The sequence below is a fragment of the Lathamus discolor genome, chromosome 8 (genome assembly GCF_037157495.1).
Source record: "Lathamus discolor isolate bLatDis1 chromosome 8, bLatDis1.hap1, whole genome shotgun sequence".
NCBI classification, from domain to species: Eukaryota; Metazoa; Chordata; class Aves; order Psittaciformes; family Psittacidae; genus Lathamus; species Lathamus discolor.
The window spans coordinates 525,590-538,325 of NC_088891.1; the positions used below are offsets into that span (position 1 = coordinate 525,590).

General features: G+C 42.6%; 1 protein-coding gene across 8 annotated transcripts in view; it reads right to left on the reverse strand.

Moving 5' to 3' along the window:
- Nucleotides 1–12,736, reverse strand: part of IQGAP1 (IQ motif containing GTPase activating protein 1) — a 71,082-nt gene that overhangs the window by 54,131 nt on the left and 4,215 nt on the right. For 3 of the 8 annotated variants that reach the window (XM_065689064.1, XM_065689063.1, XM_065689067.1), the window contains one exon: nucleotides 9,208–9,307. In XM_065689064.1, the coding sequence (XP_065545136.1) occupies nucleotides 9,208–9,307 (100 nt within the window). Of the gene's footprint in view, nucleotides 1–387; nucleotides 478–8,018; nucleotides 8,076–9,207; nucleotides 9,308–10,339; nucleotides 10,612–10,928; nucleotides 11,045–12,736 lie in introns of those variants that run through there. The other 5 variants (XM_065689065.1, XM_065689066.1, XM_065689070.1 and 2 more) reach the window with 5 other exon arrangements.

Sequence of the window (12,736 nt, forward strand, 5' to 3'; positions counted from 1 at the left end):
TCCCAAACAAGCCTCTCTTGCAAATGACAAACCGTAGGTCACAGACAATTAAACTGGGAGAAATCTGAAACTTCTTCTCCCTTCCACTGCATATACAAAGTGGTCCTCCAGAGCAGCCAGACAAGGAAATTATTATTTACTGTGGTACACAGAAACCCCAGTTATGCACGAGCCATTCATTGCGCTTCTGCACATTGTTGTCCAAGCCATCCCTTGCAGCAGACAGCACACACCATGCCATAAAACATGCAACACAACAGAAAACAAAGGTGAGCACTGGACCAAGAAAGCATACTCTAAAAACAAACAAAAAAACCCAACAAATAAACCTACAGCCACCACAAATAAACAAAAAACAAATCCCCCACCCAACACAACCAAACCTACCTTGGCACTTTCAAGTCCAGTGAGGGATGGTAGGCACTGCTGCAGAAGGCATTAAGTAGAGGAAAGGCAGAAGAAGCTTTACACCAGCTGGGGTAAAAGAAATCATCTTCAGGAGGGACTTTATTTGAGGACAATACAGAACAGGAATTCAAAGTTAGTGTCCTTGGCCAAGTGAAGGTAATGATTAGCGAATGAAAAAAGTTATCACTAATAACAAAGTCAAATAACAGGCACTGAAAACAAAAACAAGCTTGAATTTGAGGTACTGGAAGAAGTAGTCTAGAGAGGGGAAACCAAAGAGACAGTCACATGAGCTGAGCAAAAAACTAGCAGGAAGCAAGAACAAGGCCAACTGTCCAGACACTGGTGCTAAATCCAAAAATGCAGAGAAAGAAGTGGCAATAACAGGGCACACCCACAGGATAAACCTCTTACTCTGACTGAAGCAGCAGACTCCAACTGCCTCCTTTGCATCCTGGGGGGCCATGCATCTCAGCAAGCAAAATGTCCCCAGCCTCCATCCCAAGGACACCAACACATGATTTTTATCAGGTCTGCAAACTGGCTATTAGAGAATATTTAATCACTCTTAGTACCAATATAAATACAGACTGTTTGCAAGAGCTGGAGTCTCAACTAGACAAAGAGAATAAGAATCAACAGCTAGAAGCTGAAGCAGGAAAAACCTACTGGGAAATGCACATAAATTTTAATCTGCTGGGATGATACATCTAGATATTGGCTGTCCTCTCACTACCTGGAGCCTCAAAAAAAAAAAAAAAAAAATCAAACTCAGTATCAGATACCTTTATGGTCTAACTCCATCAGATGTCACAATGCTGATTCAAAAGTCACAAAGAAATGTTGTCTAGTCTGGGTTCAAAACAATTAAAAAGAAGGAAAAATAAAAAAAAAAAAAAAAAAGCTGTCACTGCATGTGCTGCCGATGTAGAATTTTTTTAATACTTGTTGCTGTGGAAAGACTAAAAAAGTTTCTCTCTTCTTTCAGTAGTTTGGAAGACAAGTGAAAAAGAAAAGAACAGTTTTGTCCACAAGAAAATAAATACAAAATTTGCACCTGACCTACTATAGGAAAAAAAAAAAAAGAAAAACCCCTGCACCAGTAAAGACACAAAAATGTTCCTATGTTTCAGATTCTGGCAGTTAATCAGCTAACTTCACAATTCCTGGATGTCTACAAGGACATCATGTACCCGTCCCTGTGCTGAAAAGGGCTTTTATTTTAGCAGAGAGTAGCTTGTTTCAAAGGATTTCTGACATGCAATAAACGACATCATCTTCCTCAGACAGTAGAGGCTGTAATAACATCATATTTGTGCACCTGCTGCAACAGGAACACGTGATGAGTATCTGGTAGACAGTAGAAAAACTGTAAGGATAGGGCAGAAACTCTGCCAAACTGAGTTTCAGTGATCACAGAGTAAGTACCAGTCAGAAGCTGGCAACAGGACAGGAAACGCTGCTGACACCCAACTTCTAACTGGTCATTTTTGCAGCACATCATGCAAAGACTTTCAGAATGCCAAGCACTCAGAACAAGACAACCTCAAGAAAAAAAAAGTCTCCCTTTCCCTGACTCCCCACCAGATTTACTCATGCTGAGGGTCACTAAATAGCTGTGTAACAAACCACTGGCTTTCCCCCATCTTGTCTAGTGCCCTGTACTGACATCAAGAATTTCAAACATTACTGTCTTTGTCTGACAACTCATCCTACAGCAACAAGACTCACAAAAGTAGACCAAGAAACATTAGTAGGTGTCCAAACCAAAGGAAGACACAAACAATACTTAATTAGAATTCCACTCTTCAAAGAACGTATTTGGTAATTTCAAAATTACCAAAAAGCAAAGTATTAGTGGGTAACATGGGCCAAATTTTTCCCAGCGACTGATGTACCCTCCCTGGCAAGATGCAGCTGAACCAGACCATATTAATATTATGGCACTGAAGTGTGGAGCTTAATTATCACATATGCAGAAATCTTTTTCAAGGCACAGTGTACCATTCTGTTGTCCAAGCTAATTGCCTTGATCACTTACCATTAGTAACTAAATAAGCTTGAATACCTGGAAGGTATAGCATCACTGAAGTTATCATACCTCAAAACTAAATTGATTTCTTGCAAATAAGGGTTATATGAAACACTCCACAGTACCAGACAGTCAAGAACTGCTATGTGACAACTACTTGCTTTGGTTATTTTGGGCTGCTCTCTTTTTGCATTAAATACAATATTCCTTCAGAAACCACCAACCACACAGCAAAAACCTGGTCTCTGAATCATACTCTGTGCAAACAGCTGCATCTCTCCTCATAGCCTGTCCTTCATTACTATTTCCAGTGACTCATAGAAAAAGCATTCAGAGCAAGGCAGAGATGGTGGTACCCCCCACCATCCTTCCTCCTCTGTCAACCCACTTCTCAGAAAAATAGGGTTCTGAATGTGCATTCCAAGACACTTCCAGCCCAGGCAGCCACACCCTGCCAGCCACATGAGGTCATCAATGGAACAACAGAGGGACTGTGAAGAAGCACTTCCTCAAGTCTAAACAGGAGCTGACAGGAAACCCCATATGAAGTGGGGAGAGTTAAACAGCAACTACTGCAACTTACAGCTGTTGATAATAAAACAATAGAGCCATTGATAAAAAAAAAATTATAAATAAAACATGGGACTTGCATTGTATCTGACAGAAGCAGAAACCAAACAACCACCAAACACACACACATACACACAAAAATCACCACGGAAATAAGAAAAAAAGCCTTGATTAGCCCGGAATTAAAAGAGGAACCCTGTTTATGTCACACAAGAATAAGCTCTGCTATGTCAATTGGTGACCTCCTGACCCACTCACCTGATCTGGAATGGTCACTTTGGGTAGAAGCTGACAAAAAGCCTCAGAAATTAAGTTAGAAAATAAAAACAGAGTATTTCCAAAAAGGAGTCATATATTTGAAATAAAACATGGACAAACCAGACAGACATCATTCAGAAGTCTCAAACGGCCTCCCATCTAAGCCTGAAGACCTCATCAAGAAGAGGAACATAGGTTCTGAATTACAGGCTACTGACTAAATTACCACAGGTGTTTTCTAAACATAACCAATTCCATCTTTAAATCTTTTCCAGCATGGAATACTGTCCAGCAATTATTAAAGAAGGGACCATTTATGATCTGAAGTATTAGACTATAGATTAAGTCTAAATATATGCAGGCTGACCTGCATAAAGCAAAATAGCTTTCACTTATCATAACTTCAGAATGTGTTTCATACCTAATCTGCAAATAGTCAAGATCTACCATCTTTTCTTGTCCTGTTGTTTGCACAGTTGCACAATTTCCTGTGCTTCTGAGGTAATACAATTAATTGCTCATAATTACTGAAAGACACTACCTTGTAGCTGGGGCACATGCCCTCCAGATGTTGGAATGGGAATGCAAATGGAAGCATCTTTAAAAGCTAAAAGGAACCCTACCCCAAAAAGTCAAGTTTGCCTTAACCTAAGGAGGGGAAGGAAGGGAAAAAAGAATGAGCTCAGAGATAAATCCAAAACAATCCTCACTTTTTCTCTGAGGGACTCAAGAGTTACACTGCTGTTCTTGCTAGCCTGCGATTTACAGTAAAAAAAAAAAAAAAAAAAGAATTTAAATTCTTCAACAGCAGCTTTGGTTCACACCACCAGAACTATTGCACTCTGAGCTCCACTCACAACTGCTTCATCCTCAGAATCCTGCAAGAGGCAGCGTACTAACTCTACAGTTTACAAACCCATATGAAACTTGCCTGTATCTAATTTGCAGATGAATCTAAGCAGGACCTAAATAAGATATTCTGCATATTACTTGTTTACCTGCAGCACACTGAAAACTGTACCAAAAAAAAGTGAGAAAGCCTAATGCTGCTTTTCTCAAACCACATTATTGTTACCTACCTCTAATCACAGCCCTGTTCTTAAACAGAGGCTTGCAAGACACATTTTAACTAAACTATCTCACTTTTCTTAAGTTGAGGCTAATAAGAGAATGGAACCAATGCTATTCATCACCTTTCTGAAAAATCTCTGAATTGAGAGTAAATCTGAGTAAAAGAGCAACCATTACGTTTCCTACAGATTTAAGCTGTAGTGTACTATTTAAAATAGTTCATCTTCAAATTACAGCTCTTTCAGCAACTGATATACCTATACCTTTACAAAAACAACAGGGAACCAGCATTACAAAGTTACTCACATAATAAGCTTTATAGAGCTTCCCATCTAGCTCTAATTTTAGACGTGCTTATCTGTCCAGAAAGTGGTGTCCTTTATAATTCTTCCTCTTTATTCTTCTGGGTACCCTACTCTTCTGAAGATAAAGAAACCTGTTTAAGCAGATCTTGGGTGACTATGCCAGATTTCAGGAGACAATGATATCCAAGCACTTTCAAACTAAAAATGGGAAACCCGAAAAGATGAAGACCAGATTTTTTTCTTTAAACATTAGATTTCTTCAAGAAAAAGTTTAACTGAGACACACACATATCAACCCAGTCAAAAAAAAAATTGCTCCCCACTTTAAAGAGAGAAAGCATGCATCGAGGGAGAGGGGAATATAATTCTTACAGAAAAGCAATGAATAAGAAAGACCCTTCAGGCTTTACCACAGAGGCAGAAAGTATTAATTTTGCTCAATGGTATCAGCTTACACTAAACCATCTTCTAATCTGCCAGAAAGAAGGGGATTACCACAAAACCACAGGAAGTACACTTCAATCCTGAACATATTAAAACAGCAGTAAAGAGCAAGCATCATCCTTTTCTTGCTCAACAGGTTAACATCTTCTACAAGAAAACTCAAAAAGGAGAAAAAAAAAAACCAACATTGTCACATTCCATCCTGATGCATAAAAGAAATGACACATTGCTCAGGCACAATGGAAGTTAGTTATTGGAAGCCACATAATCTGGGCACTAAAATGTTTAAACCATGCTCAGGAATAACCCAGAATGAAAATATTTTCTACTATCCCAGGGGAAAGTCATGGTATCATCACCCAGCAAGCCAGACAAGGAAACAAGAGAGCCAATAATGTTTTAGTTTCCAAAATGGAGGAACCTAAAATACTCCATAGTGAAAAACAAAGCCTTAAAAAAAACCTTTGCCAAACTGATAAGCGCTAATTTCATCACAAAAAAGCCACAATACCGCAACAAGGGGTACTTCCCACATAGGAAAAAAGCTATCACAAAACACAGATGAAGAATTATTATTGTGCACCAGCCCGAGCTCCAGATAAAACTGTAAGAAGTACTTTGCTGTTATCTGAACTGCCATATCTTTTCTGTATAGACTATTGTGATTTGGAAACAGAAAAAAAAACCCAACCAAACAAAACCCACCAAAAACAAATAACCAAACACAAAACCTGAAGTATTAGAAAACACCAACTCACAAAGCCATTTTTATTCAAGAAAGAGGCATCTGGTTCAAGCATAGTACAGGAATCCCTCTCATTATCATTACCAATCTTCAATTTAGCTCAAATATTCAGGTCAATGTCATTCATAATCTTGAGCAACTTAGTTGCGCTCTGCTTTTCTGCAAGAACACGCCTGTTTTGCAAGACTGTTGCACATTGGATGCTGAAGTCAAACACTGCTAAATAACAACAGTACAGCAGCGACAGCTCAAAGAAAAACAAAAAAAAAGGGAAAGAAGGCAAGCTGGAATGCCATTAAATAAGTTATTGTTATCCCTCTGATGTATGCTCCTTAGCAGACACATACTCCAAACAACTTCACGAAATACCCATGTGATGTTCCAGTTCAGAAATCCAGACTTCTGCATTTTCCATTTCAGTACAAAATCAAGTGGTAGCCAATGTTTGTCTTGCTGCCTTCTTTCAACATTTATTAAAAAAAAAAAAAAAAAATCCACAAAATTCTGCTTCTAGATCCTTTATCTGTTGCTTGATTGAAGCAACAGCACACCTCTGACAATGCTGATGCAATGCAAATCAGCATTTTATTATTCACATTATTATATTCTACGATTCTGTGTTAGGTCCTCTCCTTATAAATACATTTTACGTTTAGAATGCATTAGTAGTAATAATCATAATGGGGGGTGGGAAGGAATCAAAGGACATTTTACAAAAAGTCTGCTCAGTGGAAAAAAAGAAAAATTATTGGGAGTAGACCACGAACTTAAGACCATGAATCCAAGTCTTTCTGCTCTCACTTGTGTTTATTAGTTGCTGAACTACAGATTCTGCTCCCCTTCTTCTGGTCACTTAATGTTTAACTCTTATGCAAAGTGCCTTGGCTTCAGCTACAGTCAGGAATTCCCAATCACATAGGTATAAGCATTCTATAGGCCCCTAAGCAACCCTCACCATGGGCTGAGGGTTGAAAAATGGGTACTTGAAGCTCTCCAAAGCTTAACAAGTTCTCTGACTACCAATGTGGATAGGAGGAAGGCTGTAACACCACTGCTTGAATTTTGAGTGACACAGCTGTTACTTCATTCTTCACAGAACATACTGGCAACTACTAGGCATTATTTGAAGCATCTGAAGGCTTGTCCTCAGACAAAACAGTAAAAAATATCTTGTTTCTGACAAGGTGCAGCAAAATCAAATGCACAGCTGCTCAGCCTCAATAATACCAAGGCAATACTCATAAGCAGAGATAAGATGGCTAAGAAACTTTAAAGTCAAAGATGATTTATCTAAAGACTAAGTCCTCATGATTAAGCAAGAGCTTAATGAAAGTATTAAAGCTGTCACTGCATTAAGGGGCTTTTGTCCGATTTTTTTCCAAATCTGGACATGGAATTGAATAGATAACAAACACCTTGGAAAATATTTTCTGTGAGGCCAATGATGCAGAGTCCACATTTGATGGATCTGGGGTTTTGTCCTGGGTTTACAGCCTTGGGCTGCAGTGACTACAGCAAATCTCATCTCTCCCTGGCGTGCAGCATTTGCTCCTGAAGAGCTCTGATTCAAAGGGAAGGAGTTATTTTGACATATAGTCAAACCTCTCCCACTACGTCAATCCTCATCCAAATCCTCATGGACAGAAAATTATCATCTGCTAGTAACTACACAGCCTCTGTGAATCTAAAGTAGTGACAATTGTTATGAAGCACCTGAGAAGACTACAGCATAAACCAAGTGCTCCCTGCCCCTTCAAAAATATAACAAACCTTTTTGGTAAGGCAGCATAAACTATTTAAACCTTGGAATGAAGTCCTTCGTTATACTCTGCCAGCAGTAAAAGTGCAGAAACTCAGAACTTCCCAACAAAATCACTACAGTGTAACACATCCATCTTGCTGGGGAAGACTTATACAGATTTATGCAAAGTTCACCACCCAGCCAGTGGAAGAGGAAGTTTTCTGGGTCTTCATATCATCATTTGAAGGACAGAGGCAGACTGGAGTATTCAGTGAGCCATGACAAAACATGCTGTCAACTGTTTAGAACATGGTTTTATGCATGCTCTACCTTCCTGCTGCTCCAGAACTTATTTTCTGTGGCATACACACCAGCTAGTTTGCCAACACCAGCCTTACTTTCAAGAATGGAGGGGGCAGGGGCAGTCACCAGTACAAACATTACCTCATCTCCTTTTCTTTAATCCCATTCTTGGAAACCTGACTTTGGTCTCAATCGCAGCTTAAAAAAAAAAAAAAGTTTCATTAAATTTAAATTGAAAAATATACAAAGGTGTGAAAAGACCCAACTGTCATGAAGAAAAGCAGCAGACAAACTGCTCTCTCATGCTTATTATCCAGACACAGCAAAAAGGATTGAATGTTTGCAAAAAGATTTAAAAAAACACCAAGATTTCATGCATTCATTTTTAATATTGGCTCTTTTTCCTTTAATAGCTGTGTTCTGATCACACTTAACTGTATGAATGAAGAAATACAGCATGCTTACACTCTTACTAAACATGGAGATGACACAAAAGTTACACACACACTGGAGGACAGGAATAAGGTCAAAATTACTTCAACATATAAAGCAAAGATCAAGAAAAACAAAATTTCACTGGATCGCATGAAAGATAATACACTAAGAAAAACATGATAGATGGTATAAACAGAAGATGAGGAGCACATATCAAGTAAGGCACCCTCAAGTAAAAGATTAACAGGTAACAAAGCAGCAAAACTCTACTACACCATACCATTATGAAAAGGTAGATACCATGCCATACCGTACAATAGTAGCATATGTATCAGGGTACAAATCCTTGTACTCTTATAAGTATACATATCAATGTCCTTGACAGAAAACTCTTCTCCATTTCAGCAGTGCACTTCCAGAAAGACACAGACTGAGTGAAGTCAGAACAATCCAGTGAAAAGTACTACAGACCCATTGAATAGGACCCACAGAGAAATATGCAAGAATTGGGTTTTCAGTCTGAAAGATAAGTGTAAGGGAAACACACTGTTACAATTTCAATTTGTAAAAACTTGCAGTTAAGAGGAAGAGAATAATCTTTTCTCCATGTCCATTGATAAGTAATGAAGTAATACTGCACCAGGACACACAGAAGTTAGACACAGGGAGAACCCATCCAGCGCTAGGAACACTGGAGCACTAAAGCTATGGAGTCCTTGTCACAAAGCACATGTTAGATAAGTACATGTTTTGGAGTTTGCTCATTTGTTAAAATGAATCTATACAGCCACTAAGAAACATAGACAAGAGGTAAACTGTATCCAAATTATTCCCCTAACCAAATATCACAACTTCTTTTAAAGCATCAGCAGTTCCCCCCACCACTTATTCTTACCTCTTTGCTTCCTCCAGGTGACAAAGGTACTCATAGGCTACATTCTGGCGTCGCCTCTCATCCATTTCCTCTGCTGTCAATCTCTCATTATCCAAGACAGCTGCAAATAGCCAAAAGACATCCTCAAGCAGCTGAAGATTGAATGTAACTGAACAGGAACACCAAAAATCAGATATAACCTTTCTCACAGAAACTCAGCACAGGTTTTATTTTTTTCAGGGAAATTAAGGACCAAATATATCTGTTCTTTAGAAGCAATAGAAGGCCCAGTTTCCCTATCCTTCCTTGTCACATAAACTTGCCATCTTCCCTCTTTCTGATTTCTCAATTTGACTGTGATGCAACTTCTTCCATCTTCCAACTGCTTAGAAACAGTCCTTTATTTTCTTATTTTCTAGCTTTGCCTTTCTCTTCCCCAAAAGCACATCAATGACCTCATGTTCCTCCATCTATCCTCCAATTTTAGCAGTCAAAGATTAAGGAAGGTTGACAATATATATTCACATCATATAATCCCTTCTATACCTTTACAGTCCATCTCTAAAACTATGTAAATGCTACTCACAGTCCTCATCTGGGACAGCCTCATTCAGATCCACAACCTGTGTGCCATCTTCAGATCAAGCTAAGGATTTACTTAGGTGTATATGCCTAAACCTGCCAGATTCTGTGTTTAAAGCCTCACTGATAAAGTCTGCTCTTCCCACTCTTACAGCTAAATACCTCATACATTTTCTCATTAAAAAAAAAAACAAAAAAACCCACAACTTTTTATGTTTTATGGACAAACTTGCCAAATAGGAAGTGTCCCATGCCATCATTAATCAAAGGTTAGCTTAAAATACCTCCAACAAACACACGCAAGCGACGAGGCACCAACTACAGCGTTTGCGATCAGAGATCTCGCTTCAAGCTGTAAAGGGCCTCCTACAAGCCAGCCTGAAGCACCACAACGCATTCTTCCGACTATTCCAGCCCGCGCGCAAAGCCAGAGGAGCTGAAAACGGACCCGAACCGCAGGTAACGCCTACCCGGAAGGAAAAAATCCCGCCCGCCTCAATCCCCCTTCTCACGTGAAGCCGAGGGCCCTTCCCGCGGCCCGGCCCGGCCGACCGGCGCTCACGCCTCTCACCCGCAGCGCCACGGTTTCCCCGCCTTCGCTCATTTCTGACGCGGTGCGGGAGCACAAGCGAGCATCTATCTCGGGCACCCCGCACTGAAGCGCCCCTCTCCTCAGCGAGCGCACGGAAAGGAAGCGGAAGGGTCGGACCAGCACGGGCGCTCCGCGCACCAAGTCAGGTGCCGCGGCCGAAGGAAGGGGAGACAGGGAGAGCGCGGCCCCGCGAGGCCTCCGCCCGCGGCGGACATCTTGGGCGAGGCTCCGGGCCCGCCCGCGGGAAGCGACGGCGGGAACGCGGGAGGCCGCCCCCGTGCTGCCCTGCCCTGCCCTCCCCCCCTCCCCCGCTCCCCGCCGTTCTTCCGCTCCTCTCCCCACGCGGGAGGGTCGCGGGGCCTGAACCAGCTCCCGCACCCCGGGGCGCCGGCCCCGCAGGAGGCACGACCGCGACGGGCCGCACCCGAGCGCCGAGACCCCGCGGCTTCCCCCTGCGCCTGCCGCGCCCAGGCTCGGGTCCCGGCACCGGCTCGCACTGAAGGAAGGGACTGACAGCGCGGGCCAGGCAAGTTGCTGCCTGGCAGGCGCCCCGCGCCCCAGTACTCACAGCCATAATGAGGCCGGGCCATGGCCAGCCCATCCACCTCCTCCGCCGCAGCCGCCATGGTGCTGCGCTGAGCCCGGGACGGCCGGGAACTGGGCGCGGCCGTTCCTCTTCCTGCCGCTCCGGGCGTGGCGGGGGAGGAGCCGCCGCTCACGCTCTCGGCCTCTCCCCGCCCCAGCCGCCTGTGTCCGCTGCCGGCGCGGGCCGGTGTCAGTGCCCGGCCTAGCTCGGCTCCGTCCCACAGGCCTTAGCCCCGACGCACCTCCGTCTGCCCGCCGAGCCTCACAGTGCGTCCCCATGTACCTTCTCGGGCCCCACGGCCCTGGCCCACCCGTAGCTCCGACGTTTCCTGTCAGACCCATCCATAACACCTAGCTAAGCTCTGACCTAAGCTCCACCAGCCCTGCTGCATAGGACACAGCACAGGTCAACCCCATCATGACCCTACATCCACTCTCTCCACCCTTCCAGCCTCCTGACACACACAGCTCCAGCAGCCCAGCCATCATGTGCACAACACAGCCAGGTCAACTCGGCCTCAGCAGCCGGTCCCCGGCCCGCAGCCTGCTGGGCCAGGCCTGCGGTGCCCCCTTCTCATGCCTGGCTTCCAGCTGCACCAGCCATCCCCAGTAGCAAAACCCAGCCTTGCCGGACACAGCTGTGCCCTTCCACCTAAACGGCTCTGCCAACCACATCATAGTAATTCCCCTGAAACGTTTGCTAGCCACTGCTTGAAGCAGGGTGCCTCAAAACGTAAACATGCAAGAACAGCAGCATTCAGCAGCACTGCCACAGGAAATAATCCTGCCGTAAAAGTTCCCTTTCCCTCAGTGCTTAAAGTGTTACTGTTGCTTCATCTAACTCTTGTTCAAGAGTCAGAATACTGAAGATGTCACCAGGTGTCCCATGAATTTCACTGCCACGGGTTAAGTTTACTACTTAAGCACAAATGTAAGCAATTAGGTAGACCAATAACCCCTATTAAGAAAAACAACAGGGAGGGGAGATGATCCTGCTGCTCTCCCCAGTGTTGGTGAAACCATCTAGAGCACTGAGTTCAGTTCCCTAGTAAAAGGAAGACATTGAGATAATGGAACAAGTTCAGTGAAGCACTGAGAAGCTGTTTAAGGGCTTGGAGCATCCAACATATGAGGAGAGGCTCAGAGAGGACAGAACAAGAAACATGGGGCAGCAGACTGAAATTAAGGGAAGCCCACTTAAACATAAGAAGAAACATTTTTACTTTGAAAGTGGTCAAACACTGGAACAATTTGCACAGAGAAGTTGTGGAGTCTCCATCCTTGGAGGTACTTCAAACCTAATTAGCCATAGTCCTGGACAACCCACTCTAGTTGACCCTGCATTAAGGAAGTGAGGCTAGACTAGATGCTTCCAGAGGTTTCTTCCAACCTCAGTGATTACATGAGTCCCTGGAAAAGTACATTTACAGATTTTTTTTAAAGGGTCTGTATGACAGGGAGAGTGACAGAAAACACAGAGGTGAATGCCAGACATAAATTACAAAACAAAAGGGTTTCTAACAATCATTTATAGTTCTAATTATTAATATTTATTTGCATTACTTCATATGTGGCCACTTTGCAGTTATATAAGCAGAAGACATTTAAAGTAAAGTTTATATATCTACTGTGGAGTGCAAAACTTTGTTCCCCCCTAAAATCCCATAAGATTTTTTGCCCAACCCCACAATCCCCCTAAAAAAAACCTAAAAAAACAAAAAAAACCAACAACAACCTCTCATAAACTTGCTTCTTCCTACACACTAATTCCAATAAGAAATGTAAAACACG